The 20725-nt window shown below is 48.4% G+C and overlaps 1 protein-coding gene across 1 annotated transcript in view; it reads right to left on the bottom strand.

Annotated features, from left to right (window-relative positions):
• LOC137370330 (probable G-protein coupled receptor 139) overlaps positions 1–20725 on the bottom strand; it is a 33972-nt gene that overhangs the window by 11606 nt on the left and 1641 nt on the right. The window contains exon 2 of the mRNA XM_068032698.1: positions 16330–17174. Coding sequence (XP_067888799.1) covers positions 16330–17174 — 845 coding nt within the window. The remainder of the gene's footprint in view (positions 1–16329; positions 17175–20725) is intronic.

Raw genomic sequence — 20725 nt, 5'->3', positions numbered from 1 at the left:
GTTGCAGACAGAAAGAACATGTACACACATAGCGCCTGTTTCAGCTGAACAAAATAAGTGACAGCCATTTGATGGTTCATTCCTCAGAGCAATGCCTTGACCAATCAGAGTCAAACTGCCTGGTTTAAATTTCAAAAAAATCTTGGCAGTTAACTGTCAGTCACCGTAAACTGGTGCATCTCCAGGGCAACGCCTCTACCAATCAGAGTTCACTTGCCAACCAATCAGCACTCTCTGCTCATGCAATATAAGTTGTTGTTTTCCCTTACATTGGTTATTCTTGTGTATTGTCCTGATGAGTGCAAGATGAAAAGCTTAGACAACATGTCTCCATTTTCAGCAATTAACATATATGATATTGTTGGAAGGATGTGCACGGATTTGGGAGGCAACAACATATTGAAGGGATTTGGAGAGGAAAGGGAGGTATGAGATGGGATTGTATGAGATGCGAGAGACTGTGTGTGTGTGAGACAGTGTGAGAGAGCGAGTGTGTGTGTGTAACAGTGTGAGAGAGTGAGTGTGTGTGTGTGTGACAGTGTGAGAGAGTGAGTGTGTGTATGTGACAGTGTGAGAGAGTGAGAGTGTGCAAGACAGTATGAGAGAGTGAGTGAGTGTGTGACAGTGTGAGAGAGTGAGTGTGTGTGAGACAGTGTGAGAGAGTGAGTGTGTGTGACAGTGTGAGAGACTGTGTGTGTGTGTGACAGTGTGAGAGAGTGACTGCATGTGAGACAGTGTGAGAGAGTGAGAGTGTGAGACAGTGTGAGAGAGTGAGTGTGTGAGACAGTGTGAGAGACAGTGTGTGTGTGAGACAGTGTGAGAGAGCGAATGTGTGTGTGTGACAGTGTGAGAGAGTGAGTGTGTATGAGAAAGTGTGAGAGAGTGAGTGCATGTGAGACAGTGTGAGAGAGTGAGTGTGTGTTTGACAGTGTGAGAGAGTGAGTGTGTGTGAGACAGTGTGAGAGAGTGAGTGCATGTGAGACAGTGTGAGAGAGTGAGTGTGTGTTTGACAGTGTGAGAGAGTGAGAGTGTGTGACAGTGTGAGACAGTGTGTGTGTGAGACAATGTGAGAGAGTGAATGTGTGTGTGTGACAGTGTGAGAGAGTGAGTGTGTGTGTGTGACAGTGTGAGTGAGTGAGTGTGTGAGACAGTGTGAGAGAGTGTGTGTGTGAGACAGTGTGAGTGAGTGAGTGTGTGAGACAGTGTGAGAGAGTGAGTGTGTGTGACAGTGTGTGAGACAGTGTGTGTGTGAGACAATGTGAGAGAGCGAATGTGTGTGTGTGACAGTGTGAGAGAGTGAGTGTGTGTGAGACAGTGTGAGAGAGTGAGTGCATGTGAGACAGTGTGAGAGAGTGAGTGTGTGAGACAGTGTGAGAGAGTGAGTGTGTGTGACAGTGTGAGAGACAGTGTGTGTGTGAGACAATGTGAGAGAGCGAATGTGTGTGTGTGACAGTGTGAGAGAGTGAGTGTGTGTGAGACAGTGTGAGAGAGTGAGTGCATGTGAGACAGTGTGATAGAGTGAGTGTGTGTGACAGTGTGAGAGAGTGAGTGTGTGTGAGACAGTTTGAGAGAGTGAGTGTGTGTGAGACAGTGTGAGTGAGTGAGTGTGTGAGACAGTGTGAGAGAGTGAGTGTGTGTGACAGTGTGAGAGACAGTGTGTTTGTGAGACAATGTGAGAGAGCGAATGAGTGTGTGTGACAGTGTGAGAGAGTGAGTGTGTGTGTGTGACAGTGTGAGAGAGTGAGTGTGTGTGTGACAGTTTGAGAGAGTGAGTGTGTGTGAGACAGTGTGAGAGAGTGAGTGTGTGTGTGTAACAGTGTGAGAGAGTGAGTGTGTGAGACAGTGTGAGTGAGTGAGTGTGTGAGACAGTGTGAGAGCGTGAGTGTGTGTGACAGTGTGAGAGAGTGACTGCATGTGAGACGGTGTGAGAGTGAGAGTGTGTGTGACAGTGCGAGAGACTGTGTGTGTGTGAGACTGTGTGAGAGAGCGAGTGTGTGTGTGTAACAGTGTGAAAGAGTGAGTGTGTGTGTGTGTGTGACAGTGTGAGAGAGTGAGTGCATGTGAGACAGTGTGAGAGAGTGAGTGTGTGTTTGACAGTGTGAGAGAGTGAGTGTGTGTGAGACAGTGTGAGAGAGTGAGTGCATGTGAGACAGTGTGAGAGAGTGAGTGTGTGTTTGACAGTGTGAGAGAGTGAGAGTGTGTGACAGTGTGAGAGACAGTGTGTGTGTGAGACAATGTGAGAGAGCGAATGTGTGTGTGTGACAGTGTGAGAGAGTGAGTGTGTGTGTGTGAAAGTGTGAGTGAGTGAGTGTGTGAGACAGTGTGAGAGAGTGTGTGTGTGAGACAGTGTGAGTGAGTGTGTGAGACAGTGTGAGAGAGTGAGTGTGTGTGACAGTGTGTGAGACAGTGTGTGTGTGAGACAATGTGAGAGAGCGAATGTGTGTGTGAGACAGTGTGAGAGAGTGAGTGCATGTGAGACAGTGTGAGAGAGCGAATGTGTGTGTGTGACAGTGTGAGAGAGTGAGTGTGTGTGTGTGACAGTGTGAGAGAGTGAGTGTGTGTGACAGTGTGAGAGACAGTGTGTGTGTGAGACAATGTGAGAGAGCGAATGAGTGTGTGTGACAGTGTGAGAGAGTGAGTGTGTGTGTGACAGTGTGAGAGAGTGAGTGTGTGTGAGACAGTTTGAGAGAGTGAGTGTGTGTGCGACAGTGTGAGTGAGTGAGTGTGTGTGAGACAGTGTGAGAGAATGAGTGTGTGTGACAGTGTGAGAGAGTGACTGCATGTGAGACAGTGTGAGAGTGAGAGTGTGCGAGACAGTGTGAGAGAGTGAGTGTGTGTGTGTAACAGTGTGAGAGAGTGAGTGTGTGTGTGTGACAGTGTGAGAGAGTGAGAGTGTGCAAGACAGTGTGAGAGTGTGAGTGAGTGTGTGACAGTGTGAGAGAGTGAGTGTGTGTGAGACAGTGTGAGAGAGTGAGTGTGTGTGACAGTGTGAGAGACTGTGTGTGTGTGAGACAGTGTGAGAGCGAGTGTGTGTGTGTAATAGTGTGAGAGAGTGTGTGTGTGTGTGTGACAGTGTGAGAGAGTGAGAGTGTGCAAGGCAGTGTGAGAGAGTGAGTGTGTGTGAGACAGTGTGAGAGTGTGAGTGGGTGTGAGACAGTGTGAGAGAGTGAGTGTGTGTGAGACAGTGTGAGAGAGTTAGTGAGTGTGTGACAGTGTGAGAGAGTGATTGTGTATGAGTCAGTGTGAGAGAGTGAGTGTGTGTGAGGCAGTGTGAGAGAGTGAGTGTGTGTGAGGCATTGTGAGAGAGTGAGTGTGTGTTTGACAGTGTGAAAGAGTGAGAGTGTGTGAGGCAGTGTGAGAGAGTGTGTGTGTGTGAGACAGTGTGATAGATTGAGTGTGTGTGAGACAGTGTGGGAGTGAGTGTGTGTGAGACAGTGTGAGAGTGTGTGTGTGTGAGTCTGAGAGAGTGAGTGTGTGTGAGACAGTGTGAGAGAGTGAGTGTGTGTTTGACAGTGTGAGAGAGTGAGTGTGTGTGAGGCAGTGTGAGAGAGTGTGTGTGTGTGAGACAGTGTGATAGAGTGAGTGTGTGTGAGACAGTGTGGGAGTGAGTGTGTGTGAGACAGTGTGAGAGAGTGAGTGTGTGTGAGACAGTGTGAGAGAGTGAGTGTGTGTGAGGTAGTGTGAGAGAGTGAGTGAGTGTGTGATACAGTGTGAGAGAGTGGGTGTGTGTGAGACAGTGTGAGAGAGTGAGTGTGTGTGAGACAGTGTGAGAGAGTGAGTGTGTGTGTGTGAGAGAGTGAGTGAGTGTGTGAGACAGTGTGAGAGAGTGGGTGTGTGTGAGACAGTGTGAGAGAGTGAGTGTGTGTGACAGTGTGAGAGACAGTGTGTGTGTGAGACAATGTGAGAGAGTGTGTGTGTGTGAGACAGTGTGATAGAGTGAGTGTGTGTGAGACAGTGTGGGAGTGAGTGTGTGTGAGACAGTGTGAGAGAGTGAGTGTGTGTGACAGTGTGAGAGACTGTGTGTGTGTGAGACAGTGTGAGAGCGAGTGTGTGTGTGTAATAGTGTGAGAGAGTGTGTGTGTGTGTGATACAGTGTGAGAGAGTGAGAGTGTGCAAGGCAGTGTGAGAGAGTGAGTGTGTGTGAGACAGTGTGAGAGTGTGAGTGGGTGTGAGACAGTGTGAGAGAGTGAGTGTGTGTGAGACAGTGTGAGAGAGTTAGTGAGTGTGTGACAGTGTGAGAGAGTGATTGTGTATGAGACAGTGTGAGAGAGTGAGTGTGTGTGAGGCAGTGTGAGAGAGTGAGTGTGTGTGAGGCATTGTGAGAGAGTGAGTGTGTGTTTGACAGTGTGAAAGAGTGAGAGTGTGTGAGGCAGTGTGAGAGAGTGTGTGTGTGTGAGACAGTGTGATAGATTGAGTGTGTGTGAGACAGTGTGGGAGTGAGTGTGTGTGAGACAGTGTGAGAGTGTGTGTGTGTGAGTCTGAGAGAGTGAGTGTGTGTGAGACAGTGTGAGAGAGTGAGTGTGTGTTTGACAGTGTGAGAGAGTGAGTGTGTGTGAGGCAGTGTGAGAGAGTGTGTGTGTGTGAGACAGTGTGATAGAGTGAGTGTGTGTGAGACAGTGTGGGAGTGAGTGTGTGTGAGACAGTGTGAGAGAGTGAGTGTGTGTGAGACAGTGTGAGAGAGTGAGTGTGTGTGAGGTAGTGTGAGAGAGTGAGTGAGTGTGTGATACAGTGTGAGAGAGTGGGTGTGTGTGAGACAGTGTGAGAGAGTGAGTGTGTGTGAGACAGTGTGAGAGAGTGAGTGTGTGTGTGTGAGGTAGTGTGAGAGAGTGAGTGAGTGTGTGAGACAGTGTGAGAGAGTGGGTGTGTGTGAGACAGTGTGAGAGAGTGAGTGTGTGTGACAGTGTGAGAGACAGTGTGTGTGTGAGACAATGTGAGAGAGTGTGTGTGTGTGAGACAGTGTGATAGAGTGAGTGTGTGTGAGACAGTGTGGGAGTGAGTGTGTGTGAGACAGTGTGAGAGAGTGAGTGTGTGTGAGACAGTGTGAGAGAATGAGTGTGTGTGAGGTAGTGTGAGAGAGTAAGTGAGTGTGTGAGACAGTGTGAGAGAGTGCGTGTGTGTGAGACAGTGTGAGAGAGTGAGTGTGTGTGAGACAGTGTGAGAGAGTGAGTGTTTGTGTGTGAGGTGGTGTGAGAGAGTGAGTGAGTGTGTGAGACAGTGCGAGAGAGTGGGTGTGTGTGAGACAGTGTGAGCGAATGAGTGTGTGTGAGACAGTGTGAGAGAGTGAATGTGTGTGAGACAGTGTGAGAGTGAGTGTGTGTGAGACAGTGTGAGAGAGTGAGTTTGTGAGACAGTGTGAGAGAGTGAGTGTGTGTGAGACAGTGTGAGAGAGTGAGTGTGTGTGAGACAGTGTGAGAGAGTGAGTGTGTGTGTGTGAGGTAGTGTGAGAGAGTGAGTGAGTGTGTGAGACAGTGTGAGAGAGTGGGTGTGTGTGAGACAGTGTGAGTGAGTGAGTGTGTGAAACAGTTTGAGAGAGTGAGTGTGTGTGAGACAGTGTGAGAGAGTGAGTGTGTGTGTGTAACAGTGTGAGAGAGTGAGTGTGTGTGAGACAGTGTGAGTGAGTGAGTGTGTGAGACAGTGTGAGAGAGTGAGTGTGTGTGTGACAGTGTGAGAGAGTGAGTGTGTGTGACAGTGTGAGAGAGTGACTGCATGTGAGACGGTGTGAGAGTGAGAGTGTGTGTGACAGTGCGAGAGACTGTGTGTGTGTGAGACAGTGTGAGAGAGCGAGTGTGTGTGTGTAACAGTGTGAGAGAGTGAGTGTGTGTGTGTGTGACAGTGTGAGAGAGTGAGTGTGTGTATGTGACAGTGTGAGAGAGTGAGAGTGTGCAAGACAGTATGAGAGAGTGAGTGAGTGTGTGACAGTGTGAGAGAGTGACTGCATGTGAGACAGTGTGAGAGAGTGAGAGTGTGAGACAGTGTGAGAGAGTGAGACAGTGTGAGAGACAGTGTGTGTGTGAGACAGTGTGAGAGAGCGAATGTGTGTGTGTGACAGTGTGAGAGAGTGAGTGTGTATGAGAAAGTGTGAGAGAGTGAGTGCATGTGAGACAGTGTGAGAGAGTGAGTGTGTGTTTGACAGTGTGAGAGAGTGAGTGTGTGTGAGACAGTGTGAGAGAGTGAGTGCATGTGAGACAGTGTGAGAGAGTGAGTGTGTGTTTGACAGTGTGAGAGAGTGAGAGTGTGTGACAGTGTGAGACAGTGTGTGTGTGAGACAATGTGAGAGAGTGAATGTGTGTGTGTGACAGTGTGAGAGAGTGAGTGTGTGTGTGTGACAGTGTGAGTGAGTGAGTGTGTGAGACAGTGTGAGAGAGTGAGAGTGTGCAAGACAGTGTGAGAGTGTGAGTGAGTGTGTGACAGTGTGAGAGAGTGAGTGTGTGTGAGACAGTGTGAGAGAGTGAGTGTGTGTGACAGTGTGAGAGACTGTGTGTGTGTGAGACAGTGTGAGAGCGAGTGTGTGTGTGTAACAGTGTGAGAGAGTGAGTGTGTGTGTATGACAGTGTGAGAGAGTGAGAGTGTGCAAGACAGTGTGAGAGTGTGAGTGAGTGTGTGACAGTGTGAGAGAGTGAGTGTGTGTGAGACAGTGTGAGAGAGTGAGTGTGTGTGACAGTGTGAGAGACTGTGTGTGTGTGAGACAGTGTGAGAGCGAGTGTGTGTGTGTAATAGTGTGAGAGAGTGTGTGTGTGTGTGTGACAGTGTGAGAGAGTGAGAGTGTGCAAGGCAGTGTGAGAGAGTGAGTGTGTGTGAGACAGTGTGAGAGTGTGAGTGGGTGTGAGAAAGTGTGAGAGAGTGAGTGTGTGTGAGACAGTGTGAGAGAGTTAGTGAGTGTGTGACAGTGTGAGAGAGTGATTGTGTATGAGACAGTGTGAGAGAGTGAGTGTGTGTGAGGCAGTGTGAGAGAGTGAGTGTGTGTGAGGCATTGTGAGAGAGTGAGTGTGTGTTTGACAGTGTGAAAGAGTGAGAGTGTGTGAGGCAGTGTGAGAGAGTGTGTGTGTGTGAGACAGTGTGATAGATTGAGTGTGTGTGAGACAGTGTGGGAGTGAGTGTGTGTGAGACAGTGTGAGAGTGTGTGTGTGTGAGTCTGAGAGAGTGAGTGTGTGTGAGACAGTGTGAGAGAGTGAGTGTGTGTTTGACAGTGTGAGAGAGTGAGTGTGTGTGAGGCAGTGTGAGAGAGTGTGTGTGTGTGAGACAGTGTGATAGAGTGAGTGTGTGTGAGACAGTGTGGGAGTGAGTGTGTGTGAGACAGTGTGAGAGAGTGAGTGTGTGTGAGGTAGTGTGAGAGAGTGAGTGAGTGTGTGATACAGTGTGAGAGAGTGGGTGTGTGTGAGACAGTGTGAGAGAGTGAGTGTGTGTGAGACAGTGTGAGAGAGTGGGTGTGTGTGTGTGAGGTAGTGTGAGAGAGTGAGTGAGTGTGTGAGACAGTGTGAGAGAGTGGGTGTGTGTGAGACAGTGTGAGAGAGTGAGTGTGTGTGACAGTGTGAGAGACAGTGTGTGTGTGAGACAATGTGAGAGAGTGTGTGTGTGTGAGACAGTGTGATAGAGTGAGTGTGTGTGAGACAGTGTGGGAGTGAGTGTGTGTGAGACAGTGTGAGAGAGTGAGTGTGTGTGACAGTGTGAGAGAGTGAGTGTGTGTGAGGTAGTGTGAGAGAGTGAGTGAGTGTGTGAGACAGTGTGAGAGAGTGCGTGTGTGTGAGACAGTGTGAGAGAGTGAGTGTGTGTGAGACAGTGTGAGCGAATGAGTGTGTGTGAGACAGTGTGAGAGAGTGAATGTGTGTGAGACAGTGTGAGAGTGAGTGTGTGTGAGACAGTGTGAGAGAGTGAGTTTGTGAGACAGTGTGAGAGAGTGAGTGTGTGTGAGACAGTGTGAGAGAGTGAGTGTGTGTGAGACAGTGTGAGAGAGTGAGTGTGTGTGTGTGAGGTAGTGTGAGAGAGTGAGTGAGTGTGTGAGACAGTGTGAGAGAGTGGGTGTGTGTGAGACAGTGTGAGTGAGTGAGTGTGTGAAACAGTTTGAGAGAGTGAGTGTGTGTGAGACAGTGTGAGAGAGTGAGTGTGTGTGTGTAACAGTGTGAGAGAGTGAGTGTGTGTGAGACAGTGTGAGTGAGTGAGTGTGTGAGACAGTGTGAGAGAGTGAGTGTGTGTGTGACAGTGTGAGAGAGTGAGTGTGTGTGACAGTGTGAGAGAGTGACTGCATGTGAGACGGTGTGAGAGTGAGAGTGTGTGTGACAGTGCGAGAGACTGTGTGTGTGTGAGACAGTGTGAGAGAGCGAGTGTGTGTGTGTAACAGTGTGAGAGAGTGAGTGTGTGTGTGTGTGACAGTGTGAGAGAGTGAGTGTGTGTATGTGACAGTGTGAGAGAGTGAGAGTGTGCAAGACAGTATGAGAGAGTGAGTGAGTGTGTGACAGTGTGAGAGAGTGACTGCATGTGAGACAGTGTGAGAGAGTGAGAGTGTGTTTGACAGTGTGAGAGAGTGAGAGTGTGTGACAGTGTGAGACAGTGTGTGTGTGAGACAATGTGAGAGAGTGAATGTGTGTGTGTGACAGTGTGAGAGAGTGAGTGTGTGTGTGTGACAGTGTGAGTGAGTGAGTGTGTGAGACAGTGTGAGAGAGTGAGAGTGTGCAAGACAGTGTGAGAGTGTGAGTGAGTGTGTGACAGTGTGAGAGAGTGAGTGTGTGTGAGACAGTGTGAGAGAGTGAGTGTGTGTGACAGTGTGAGAGACTGTGTGTGTGTGAGACAGTGTGAGAGCGAGTGTGTGTGTGTAACAGTGTGAGAGAGTGAGTGTGTGTGTGTGACAGTGTGAGAGAGTGAGAGTGTGCAAGACAGTGTGAGAGTGTGAGTGAGTGTGTGACAGTGTGAGAGAGTGAGTGTGTGTGAGACAGTGTGAGAGAGTGAGTGTGTGTGACAGTGTGAGAGACTGTGTGTGTGTGAGACAGTGTGAGAGCGAGTGTGTGTGTGTAATAGTGTGAGAGAGTGTGTGTGTGTGTGTGACAGTGTGAGAGAGTGAGAGTGTGCAAGGCAGTGTGAGAGAGTGAGTGTGTGTGAGACAGTGTGAGAGTGTGAGTGGGTGTGAGAAAGTGTGAGAGAGTGAGTGTGTGTGAGACAGTGTGAGAGAGTTAGTGAGTGTGTGACAGTGTGAGAGAGTGATTGTGTATGAGACAGTGTGAGAGAGTGAGTGTGTGTGAGGCAGTGTGAGAGAGTGAGTGTGTGTGAGGCATTGTGAGAGAGTGAGTGTGTGTTTGACAGTGTGAAAGAGTGAGAGTGTGTGAGGCAGTGTGAGAGAGTGTGTGTGTGTGAGACAGTGTGATAGATTGAGTGTGTGTGAGACAGTGTGGGAGTGAGTGTGTGTGAGACAGTGTGAGAGTGTGTGTGTGTGAGTCTGAGAGAGTGAGTGTGTGTGAGACAGTGTGAGAGAGTGAGTGTGTGTTTGACAGTGTGAGAGAGTGAGTGTGTGTGAGGCAGTGTGAGAGAGTGTGTGTGTGTGAGACAGTGTGATAGAGTGAGTGTGTGTGAGACAGTGTGGGAGTGAGTGTGTGTGAGACAGTGTGAGAGAGTGAGTGTGTGTGAGACAGTGTGAGAGAGTGAGTGTGTGTGAGGTAGTGTGAGAGAGTGAGTGAGTGTGTGATACAGTGTGAGAGAGTGGGTGTGTGTGAGACAGTGTGAGAGAGTGAGTGTGTGTGAGACAGTGTGAGAGAGTGAGTGTGTGTGTGTGAGGTAGTGTGAGAGAGTGAGTGAGTGTGTGAGACAGTGTGAGAGAGTGGGTGTGTGTGTGACAGTGTGAGAGAGTGAGAGTGTGCAAGACAGTGTGAGAGTGTGAGTGAGTGTGTGACAGTGTGAGAGAGTGAGTGTGTGTGAGACAGTGTGAGAGAGTGAGTGTGTGTGACAGTGTGAGAGACTGTGTGTGTGTGAGACAGTGTGAGAGCGAGTGTGTGTGTGTAATAGTGTGAGAGAGTGTGTGTGTGTGTGTGACAGTGTGAGAGAGTGAGAGTGTGCAAGGCAGTGTGAGAGAGTGAGTGTGTGTGAGACAGTGTGAGAGTGTGAGTGGGTGTGAGAAAGTGTGAGAGAGTGAGTGTGTGTGAGACAGTGTGAGAGAGTTAGTGAGTGTGTGACAGTGTGAGAGAGTGATTGTGTATGAGACAGTGTGAGAGAGTGAGTGTGTGTGAGGCAGTGTGAGAGAGTGAGTGTGTGTGAGGCATTGTGAGAGAGTGAGTGTGTGTTTGACAGTGTGAAAGAGTGAGAGTGTGTGAGGCAGTGTGAGAGAGTGTGTGTGTGTGAGACAGTGTGATAGATTGAGTGTGTGTGAGACAGTGTGGGAGTGAGTGTGTGTGAGACAGTGTGAGAGTGTGTGTGTGTGAGTCTGAGAGAGTGAGTGTGTGTGAGACAGTGTGAGAGAGTGAGTGTGTGTTTGACAGTGTGAGAGAGTGAGTGTGTGTGAGGCAGTGTGAGAGAGTGTGTGTGTGTGAGACAGTGTGATAGAGTGAGTGTGTGTGAGACAGTGTGGGAGTGAGTGTGTGTGAGACAGTGTGAGAGAGTGAGTGTGTGTGAGACAGTGTGAGAGAGTGAGTGTGTGTGAGGTAGTGTGAGAGAGTGAGTGAGTGTGTGATACAGTGTGAGAGAGTGGGTGTGTGTGAGACAGTGTGAGAGAGTGAGTGTGTGTGAGACAGTGTGAGAGAGTGAGTGTGTGTGTGTGAGGTAGTGTGAGAGAGTGAGTGAGTGTGTGAGACAGTGTGAGAGAGTGGGTGTGTGTGAGACAGTGTGAGAGAGTGAGTGTGTGTGACAGTGTGAGAGACAGTGTGTGTGTGAGACAATGTGAGAGAGTGTGTGTGTGTGAGACAGTGTGATAGAGTGAGTGTGTGTGAGACAGTGTGGGAGTGAGTGTGTGTGAGACAGTGTGAGAGAGTGAGTGTGTGTGACAGTGTGAGAGAGTGAGTGTGTGTGAGGTAGTGTGAGAGAGTGAGTGAGTGTGTGAGACAGTGTGAGAGAGTGCGTGTGTGTGAGACAGTGTGAGAGAGTGAGTGTGTGTGAGACAGTGTGAGCGAATGAGTGTGTGTGAGACAGTGTGAGAGAGTGAATGTGTGTGAGACAGTGTGAGAGTGAGTGTGTGTGAGACAGTGTGAGAGAGTGAGTTTGTGAGACAGTGTGAGAGAGTGAGTGTGTGTGAGACAGTGTGAGAGAGTGAGTGTGTGTGAGACAGTGTGAGAGAGTGAGTGTGTGTGTGTGAGGTAGTGTGAGAGAGTGAGTGAGTGTGTGAGACAGTGTGAGAGAGTGGGTGTGTGTGAGACAGTGTGAGTGAGTGAGTGTGTGAAACAGTTTGAGAGAGTGAGTGTGTGTGAGACAGTGTGAGAGAGTGAGTGTGTGTGTGTAACAGTGTGAGAGAGTGAGTGTGTGTGAGACAGTGTGAGTGAGTGAGTGTGTGAGACAGTGTGAGAGAGTGAGTGTGTGTGTGACAGTGTGAGAGAGTGAGTGTGTGTGACAGTGTGAGAGAGTGACTGCATGTGAGACGGTGTGAGAGTGAGAGTGTGTGTGACAGTGCGAGAGACTGTGTGTGTGTGAGACAGTGTGAGAGAGCGAGTGTGTGTGTGTAACAGTGTGAGAGAGTGAGTGTGTGTGTGTGTGACAGTGTGAGAGAGTGAGTGTGTGTATGTGACAGTGTGAGAGAGTGAGAGTGTGCAAGACAGTATGAGAGAGTGAGTGAGTGTGTGACAGTGTGAGAGAGTGACTGCATGTGAGACAGTGTGAGAGAGTGAGAGTGTGAGACAGTGTGAGAGAGTGAGACAGTGTGAGAGACAGTGTGTGTGTGAGACAGTGTGAGAGAGCGAATGTGTGTGTGTGACAGTGTGAGAGAGTGAGTGTGTATGAGAAAGTGTGAGAGAGTGAGTGCATGTGAGACAGTGTGAGAGAGTGAGTGTGTGTTTGACAGTGTGAGAGAGTGAGTGTGTGTGAGACAGTGTGAGAGAGTGAGTGCATGTGAGACAGTGTGAGAGAGTGAGTGTGTGTTTGACAGTGTGAGAGAGTGAGAGTGTGTGACAGTGTGAGACAGTGTGTGTGTGAGACAATGTGAGAGAGTGAATGTGTGTGTGTGACAGTGTGAGAGAGTGAGTGTGTGTGTGTGACAGTGTGAGTGAGTGAGTGTGTGAGACAGTGTGAGAGAGTGTGTGTGTGAGACAGTGTGAGTGAGTGAGTGTGTGAGACAGTGTGAGAGAGTGAGTGTGTGTGACAGTGTGTGAGACAGTGTGTGTGTGAGACAATGTGAGAGAGCGAATGTGTGTGTGTGACAGTGTGAGAGAGTGAGTGTGTGTGAGACAGTGTGAGAGAGTGAGTGCATGTGAGACAGTGTGAGAGAGTGAGTGTGTGAGACAGTGTGAGAGAGTGAGTGTGTGTGACAGTGTGAGAGACAGTGTGTGTGTGAGACAATGTGAGAGAGCGAATGTGTGTGTGTGACAGTGTGATAGAGTGAGTGTGTGTGACAGTGTGAGAGAGTGAGTGTGTGTGAGACAGTTTGAGAGAGTGTGTGTGTGAGACAGTGTGAGTGAGTGAGTGTGTGAGACAGTGTGAGAGAGTGAGTGTGTGTGACAGTGTGAGAGACAGTGTGTGTGTGAGACAATGTGAGAGAGCGAATGAGTGTGTGTGACAGTGTGAGAGAGTGAGTGTGTGTGTGACAGTTTGAGAGAGTGAGTGTGTGTGAGACAGTGTGAGAGAGTGAGTGTGTGTGTGTAACAGTGTGAGAGAGTGAGTGTGTGTGAGACAGTGTGAGTGAGTGAGTGTGTGGGACAGTGTGAGAGAGTGAGTGTGTGTGTGACAGTGTGAGAGAGTGACTGCATGTGAGACGGTGTGAGATTGAGAGTGTGTGTGACAGTGCGAGAGACTGTGTGTGTGTGAGACAGTGTGAGAGAGCGAGTGTGTGTGTGTAACAGTGTGAGAGAGTGAGTGTGTGTGTGTGTGTGACAGTGTGAGAGAGTGAGTGCATGTGAGACAGTGTGAGAGAGAGAGAGTGTGTGTTTGACAGTGTGAGAGAGTGAGTGTGTGTGAGACAGTGTGAGAGAGTGAGTGCATGTGAGACAGTGTGAGAGAGTGAGTGTGTGTTTGACAGTGTGAGAGAGTGAGAGTGTGTGACAGTGTGAGAGACAGTGTGTGTGTGAGACAATGTGAGAGAGCGAATGTGTGTGTGTGACAGTGTGAGAGAGTGAGTGTGTGTGTGTGACAGTGTGAGTGAGTGAGTGTGTGAGACAGTGTGAGAGAGTGTGTGTGTGAGACAGTGTGAGTGAGTGTGTGAGACAGTGTGAGAGAGTGAGTGTGTGTGACAGTGTGTGAGACAGTGTGTGTGTGAGACAATGTGAGAGAGCGAATGTGTGTGTGAGACAGTGTGAGAGAGTGAGTGTGTGTGAGACAGTGTGAGAGAGTGAGTGCATGTGAGACAGTGTGAGAGAGCGAATGTGTGTGTGTGACAGTGTGAGAGAGTGAGTGTGTGTGTGTGACAGTGTGAGAGAGTGAGTGTGTGTGAGACAGTTTGAGAGAGTGAGTGTGTGTGAGACAGTGTGAGTGAGTGAGTGTGTGAGACAGTGTGAGAGAGTGAGTGTGTGTGACAGTGTGAGAGACAGTGTGTGTGTGAGACAATGTGAGAGAGCGAATGAGTGTGTGTGACAGTGTGAGAGAGTGAGTGTGTGTGTGACAGTGTGAGAGAGTGAGTGTGTGTGAGACAGTTTGAGAGAGTGAGTGTGTGTGAGACAGTGTGAGTGAGTGAGTGTGTGTGAGACAGTGTGAGAGAGTGAGTGTGTGTGACAGTGTGAGAGAGTGACTGCATGTGAGACAGTGTGAGAGTGAGAGTGTGCGAGACAGTGTGAGAGAGTGAGTGTGTGTGTGTAACAGTGTGGGAGAGTGAGTGTGTGTGTGTGACAGTGTGAGTGAGAGTGTGCAAGACAGTGTGAGAGTGTGAGTGAGTGTGTGACAGTGTGAGAGAGTGAGTGTGTGTGAGACAGTGTGAGAGAGTGAGTGTGTGTGACAGTGTGAGAGACTGTGTGTGTGTGAGACAGTGTGAGAGCGAGTGTGTGTGTGTAATAGTGTGAGAGAGTGAGTGTGTGTGTGTGACAGTGTGAGAGAGTGAGAGTGTGCAAGGCAGTGTGAGAGAGTGAGTGTGTGTGAGACAGTGTGAGAGTGTGAGTGGGTGTGAGACAGTGTGAGAGAGTGAGTGTGTGTGAGACAGTGTGAGAGAGTTAGTGAGTGTGTGACAGTGTGAGAGAGTGATTGTGTATGAGACAGTGTGAGAGAGTGAGTGTGTGTGAGGCAGTGTGAGAGAGTGAGTGTGTGTGAGGCAGTGTGAGAGAGTGAGTGTGTGTTTGACAGTGTGAGAGAGTGAGTGTGTGTGAGACAGTGTGGGAGTGAGTGTGTGTGAGACAGTGTGAGAGTGTGTGTGTGTGAGTCTGAGAGAGTGAGTGTGTGTGAGACAGTGTGAGAGAGTGAGAGTGTGTGAGGCAGTGTGAGAGAGTGTGTGTGTGTGAGACAGTGTGATAGAGTGAGTGTGTGTGAGACAGTGTGGGAGTGAGTGTGTGTGAGACAGTGTGAGAGAGTGAGTGTGTGTGAGACAGTGTGAGAGAGTGAGTGTGTGTGAGGTAGTGTGAGAGAGTGAGTGAGTGTGTGAGACAGTGTGAGAGAGTGGGTGTGTGTGAGACAGTGTGAGAGAGTGAGTGTGTGTGAGACATTGTGAGAGAGTGAGTGTGTGTGAGACAGTGTGAGAGAGTGAGTGTGTGTGTGTGAGGTAGTGTGAGAGAGTGAGTGAGTGTGTGAGACAGTGTGAGAGAGTGGGTGTGTGTGAGACAGTGTGAGAGAGTGAGTGTGTGTGACAGTGTGAGAGACAGTGTGTGTGTGAGACAATGTGAGAGAGTGTGTGTGTGTGAGACAGTGTGATAGAGTGAGTGTGTGTGAGACAGTGTGGGAGTGAGTGTGTGTGAGACAGTGTGAGAGAGTGAGTGTGTGTGAGACAGTGTGAGAGAGTGAGTGTGTGTGAGGTAGTGTGAGAGAGTGAGTGAGTGTGTGAGACAGTGTGAGAGAGTGCGTGTGTGTGAGACAGTGTGAGAGAGTGAGTGTGTGTGAGACAGTGTGAGAGAGTGAGTGTGTGTGTGTGAGGTGGTGTGAGAGAGTGAGTGAGTGTGTGAGACAGTGTGAGAGAGTGTGTGTGTGTGAGACAGTGTGAGCGAATGAGTGTGTGTGAGACAGTGTGAGAGAGTGAGTGTGTGTGAGACAGTGTGAGAGTGAGTGTGTGTGAGACAGTGTGAGAGAGTGAGTGTGTGAGACAGTGTGAGAGAGTGAGTGTGTGTGAGACAGTGTGAGAGAGTGAGTGTGTGTGAGACAGTGTGAGAGAGTGAGTGTGTGTGTGTGAGGTAGTGTGAGAGAGTAAGTGAGTGTGTGAGACAGTGTGAGAGAGTGGGTGTGTGTGAGACAGTGTGAGAGAGTGAGTGTGTGTGACAGTGTGAGAGACAGTGTGTGTGTGAGACAATGTGAGAGAGTGTGTGTGTGTGAGACAGTGTGATAGAGTGAATGTGTGTGAGACAGTGTGGGAGTGAGTGTGTGTGAGACAGTGTGAGAGAGTGAGTGTGTGTGAGACAGTGTGAGAGAGTGAGTGTGTGTGAGGTAGTGTGAGAGAGTGAGTGAGTGTGTGAGACAGTGTGAGAGAGTGCGTGTGTGTGAGACAGTGTGAGAGAGTGAGTGTGTGTGAGACAGTGTGAGAGAGTGAGTGTGTGTGAGACAGTGTGAGAGTGAGTGTGTGTGAGACAGTGTGAGAGAGTGAGTGTGTGAGACAGTGTGAGAGAGTGAGTGTGTGTGAGACAGTGTGAGAGAGGCTATTGATAGAGATTGTGAGAGAGAGATAGTCTAATAGAGAGAGGATGTAATACAGCCCCTAAACCATAGCCCAGCTCAGTCTGACCACTCTATTGACTCGGGAAGCTGCAAATGAATTACTGCACTAAATAGCTGAAGTCACTCTTTCCAGATGGATTGAAACAAAATAGTGGATCAGTCTAGAAAGAAACCGGCAGAAATTTTAATCTAAAATAGAGCCATGTACTAAACACAGGAGCTGTGTCCTAAACACAGTGGCTGCTCTCACTGCTGGGAGCATTTTCAGATCCCCAATGATTTCTGGTGTCATTCAGTTCATGGAAGTCTGTGGATAAATATTACATTCATGGACTGGAAACACTGGGTCCCACCTCTCGTTCGCTCTCAGTTGTTTTGTTTATTAATTAATTGACTAATTGATATAACCGGATATTTCACCGCACTCTTTACCTGCTCTCTGAACTTGGACTGAGTAGCTCCATAAATAAATGTGTTTGTGCAGCAACTTAAATTAAGCAGCACAGTTCCAACATGTCCAAAGAAATATACAAAATCTCTGGAATTGTTGGGATCACTTCCTGCGATGTTATAATATAAGAAATATAGAACATATACTGACCACAGAAGTATGAAGTTTGCGGATAGAGTGAAGAGTAAAATCATAGACTTCCTTCTGCTCTCCATCTCTGGGTCACTGCGATTCTCTCCCTTGCTCTGACCCCTCAGTCTCTTACGGACTCGACTGGCCACTAAAATGTGTCTGACTGTCAGAATGTTGAGCAACAGAATTAAAGCAAATGGGAGCAATGGAGTTAAAACTGTATGAAACCATTTAAATCCCACCCATCTGGGATCAGTATAATAGACTGGCTTTGTAACACAGAGATAAGGTACATTGTCGATTCTCCCATAAGATTCATATCTAAAGTAGAAGGGGATGTTTGTTAAACAGAGCAGAATGCAGGTTGTTGCTAGAACCACAGCCGCAGTTTTCTCGGTGCAATATTTAGTTTTTAGCTTCTGGCAACAAATGGCCACAAATCGATCAAAGGTGAAAGTGACGGTGAACCAGACAGAACACTCTGTAGCTGCACAACTCAGGACATAGATAATACTACACACAGGGGTGATGTCCAGAAAACATAATGGGAAATAATAATAACGGATCTGTCTCAGTATGACCTCAGTGATAATGACCAGTAGATCTGCCGTTGCCATGGCCACCAGGTAACGAGTGGTGCAGGTAGAGAGTCCACAGTGTCCACGGGACAGGATCACAATCGTCACTAAATTAACTGTAAGGGGAAAAGAGACTGGAAATTACTGATCAAATATTCTCCATGTCTGAGAAGAGACAATAAGTATTTGAGTAAAAATAAAATAATGAGACTGTGACAATGTTGAAAACACTCATCAGGGCAGGCAGTATCTGTGGAGAGAGAAACTGAGTTAATGTTTTCGGCTGACAGTCTTTGAACAGAACTGGAAGATATTAGAGATTAACAGTTTTAAAGCAATGACAGAGCCAGTGAAAAGTGAGCTGGAGGGAGAGGAAAGAACAAAGGGGAAGGTCTGTGATCGGGTGGAGGGCAGGAGGGATTCAATGACAAAAGGGATGATGGTGTAAGGAGAATGGGACAATTAAAGAAACAGAAGATGGGTCCAGAGGAGGTGTAAATGGTTCCAGCAGAATAACAGAGAGAGAGGGAAGCATGGAAAATTTTCCCAAGAGCAGGAGGCTCCAGTGGTCTGGGAATATGATGGACCCCAGGAATGTGGACCAACTGATTGGCCATAGGGGATCCCCAGCCCAAGAACCAGCCCACACCTCCTCCACCCCAGGGGCATTGGTGTAGCCGTCCTCCGTTACCAGAACAGGCCGTCCCAGAAAATGAGAGATGTGGTTTTGCTCTGGTGCTTTTGACCCCAGAATTAAATTCAGAACGAAGGTGAACTGGATCATGGAGATGCACTGGGGCTCATATCTAGAGGTAGAGAATTAAAACCAGAGAGGTGATATTACATTTAGAGAGGGGAGGCAGTAGTTTAGTGGCATTGTCACTGGGCTAGTAACCCAGAGACCCAGGGTTATTGCTCTGGGGACATGGATACGAATCCTAGTACGGCAGAAGGTGGAATTTGAATTCAATTAATAAATCTGGAATGAACAGCTGGTCGAATGATGGCCATGCAACCATTGTTGATTGTCGTAAAAACCCATCTGGTTCATGAATGTCCTTTAGGGAAGGAAATCTGCTGTCCTGGTCTGGCCTCTGTGTAAGTCCAGGCCCACAGCAATGTGGTTGAGTCTTATTACTCTTTGAGATGGCCTAACAAGACCATTCAGTTGTTTCAAACGGCTACAAAGTCAAGAAGTAATAAAACAGGACGGACCACCAGGCATCAGAAATGACAACGGCAAATCTGACCTTGCAAAGTTCTCCATACTAACATCTGGGGGCTTGTGCCCAAGTTGGAAGAGCTGTCCCATAGACTAGTCAAGCAACAGCCTGACATAGTCATACTCACAGAATCAGACCTTACAATGTCCCAGACACTGCCATCACCATATGTCCAACACATCGACAGAACAGACAGACAGAGGTGGTGACACAGTGGTTTACAGTCGCGAGGGAGTTTTCTTTTCTTTTCTTTTTTATTTAGAGATACAGCATTGAAACTGGCCCTTCGGCCCACCGAGTCTGTGCCGACCAACAACCACCCATTTATACTAATCCTACATTAATCCCATATTCCTACCACATCCCCACTATTCTCCTCCCAAATACCTATACTAGGGGCAATTTACAATGGCCAATTTACCTTCCAACCTGCAAGTCTTTGGCTGTGGGAGGAAACCGGTGCACCCGGAGGAAACCCACGCGGTCACAGGGAGAACTTGCAAACTCCGCACAGGCAGTACCCAGAATCGAACACGGGTCGCTGGAGCTGTGAGGCTGCAGTGCTAACCACTGCGCCACTGTACCGCCCAGTGTTGCCCTGAGTTTCCACAACATCGACTTCGGACCCCATGAAATCTAATGGCATCAGGTCAACATGTTTTTCGTCTCTATTGAAAAGCGTGCAAGACATTGAAGTGGCCAGCAGAGAGCTGGACACTGTTATTGCAAAGCAAGCTAACAGGAAACAGGAAAAACCCCATGAGGTCGATTCACTGTTGTCTGATGAGAGTTCAGAATCAAGACTATGAGATGTTATCCTTGCGATACAAAATCCGGGTCAGACCAAGGCATTTGTTGTGCTTTCCTGCACTCACATCAATAGGTCTGTTGGGTCTTACTACCACAGTTAAAGTCACAGGCTGGTCTGCTGTGCTTACCATCAGGACCCCTTTTCTTGCACTGGTCTGGTGTGCCCTGATTAATCCTATGGGTTTCCCCTGTAACTTCCAGCAGTCAGCTCGAAGTTGACCTGCCTTGTTACAATGGAGACACACAGGGTTCAGGCATCACTCCTGCTCTCAGCGTCATCCTTTCTCGCCTGAGGAGGGTCCACTGTGTGTCCAGCTTTCTCATCTCACAAATAGCTGTTCAAGCTCCTATCACCCTCCCACCTTTTATCCTTTTTGGGTTTGCGGGGCAACTAGGGAAGGGTTTTCCTTGGGGTAAGGAATTATGGACAAGTGTATATTCATCAGCCAGGATTGCATCCTGCCTGGATCTTGGAACCCTTTGTTCCTCTTATGTGGGTTTTAATGGAAAGAAGGAGTGTGTTTTTGAACTCCTCGAGAAGGATCACCTCTCTCAGTTCTTCATATGTAGGCTGTATCTTGAGTGGTCAGATCCATTGGTCAAAAATGAGCTGCTTTACTCTTTCAAACTCAAGATAAGCTTGTTCAGGCTGCTATTGGACGGTTCAGAATTTTTAGCAGTACGCCATTGTAACAAGGCTGGTCACCTTCGAGCTGACTGCTGGAAGTTATGGGGAAAACCCATACGATTAATCAGAGTAAACAAGAAAAGGGGCCCTGATGGAAAGTACAGCAGACCAGGCTGTGGCTGTAACTGAGGCAGTGAGACCCCCTAAAACTACCACTAAACTAAAGGGAGCCCCAGAGTGCCAGAAGGAGGTGCTGATGAGGAAGTGGAGACCCTATTCATTGACCTGCGGATGAAGAGTGGACAGTGGTTCACCAGATAGTGGTGCTACCGCGGTACTGCAAGGTGTGAGTGCAGGAAAATGTAACAGAATGCCTGACAGTTAACAGGATTTTGTGCACTCAGGAAAAGTGATCCAATACCCTTCGAGTGAGGCAAGCAAGCCCACTGTCATACTTAGGAATACAGGGGCCACCTCATCCCTTCTACTGGGAAAAGGCATGACCATTCCCCCAGAGATTGCACTGAATGCATATTTATAAATGCTAGCCGAGAAAGTGTATGCCCATACCTTTATATCGGGTGCACCTGGAGTGCGACCTTGTTTCAGGACATTGTGCTGTGGGAATTGTCCCCAGTTTACCTGTGGACAGAGTCGAACTGCTCCTGGGTTATGATCTGGCAGGGGTAAAGTTGGTATCTTCCCCAGTGGTTTTAGACAGACTGAAAGAGATTAAGGAGACAGAGCAGTTGCTGCAGAAGTTTTCTGGCATTGCCTCTGATTGTGTGGTGACTCTGTCCACAAGTTCCGACACAGGAGGCTGAAATGACACTGCAGACAGATGACCCTACTGTCTGCTTATCTGGAACCTTCTTTGGGAAGTTAGAAGACCCAAAGGATGTTTCAAACAGGTCTTCTTTGGTCGAGGCTCAGCAAGCTGTCCCAGTATTCAGAAAGTTAGTACAGACTGCCCAAGCTGAAACTAAACTAAAGGGAGTCCCAGAGT

Source organism: Heterodontus francisci, chromosome 5, assembly GCF_036365525.1.
Source record: "Heterodontus francisci isolate sHetFra1 chromosome 5, sHetFra1.hap1, whole genome shotgun sequence".
Lineage (NCBI taxonomy): Eukaryota > Metazoa > Chordata > Chondrichthyes > Heterodontiformes > Heterodontidae > Heterodontus > Heterodontus francisci.
Note: the sequence above shows the minus strand (reverse complement) of the source record. Positions and strands in the feature narration are given on the sequence as shown.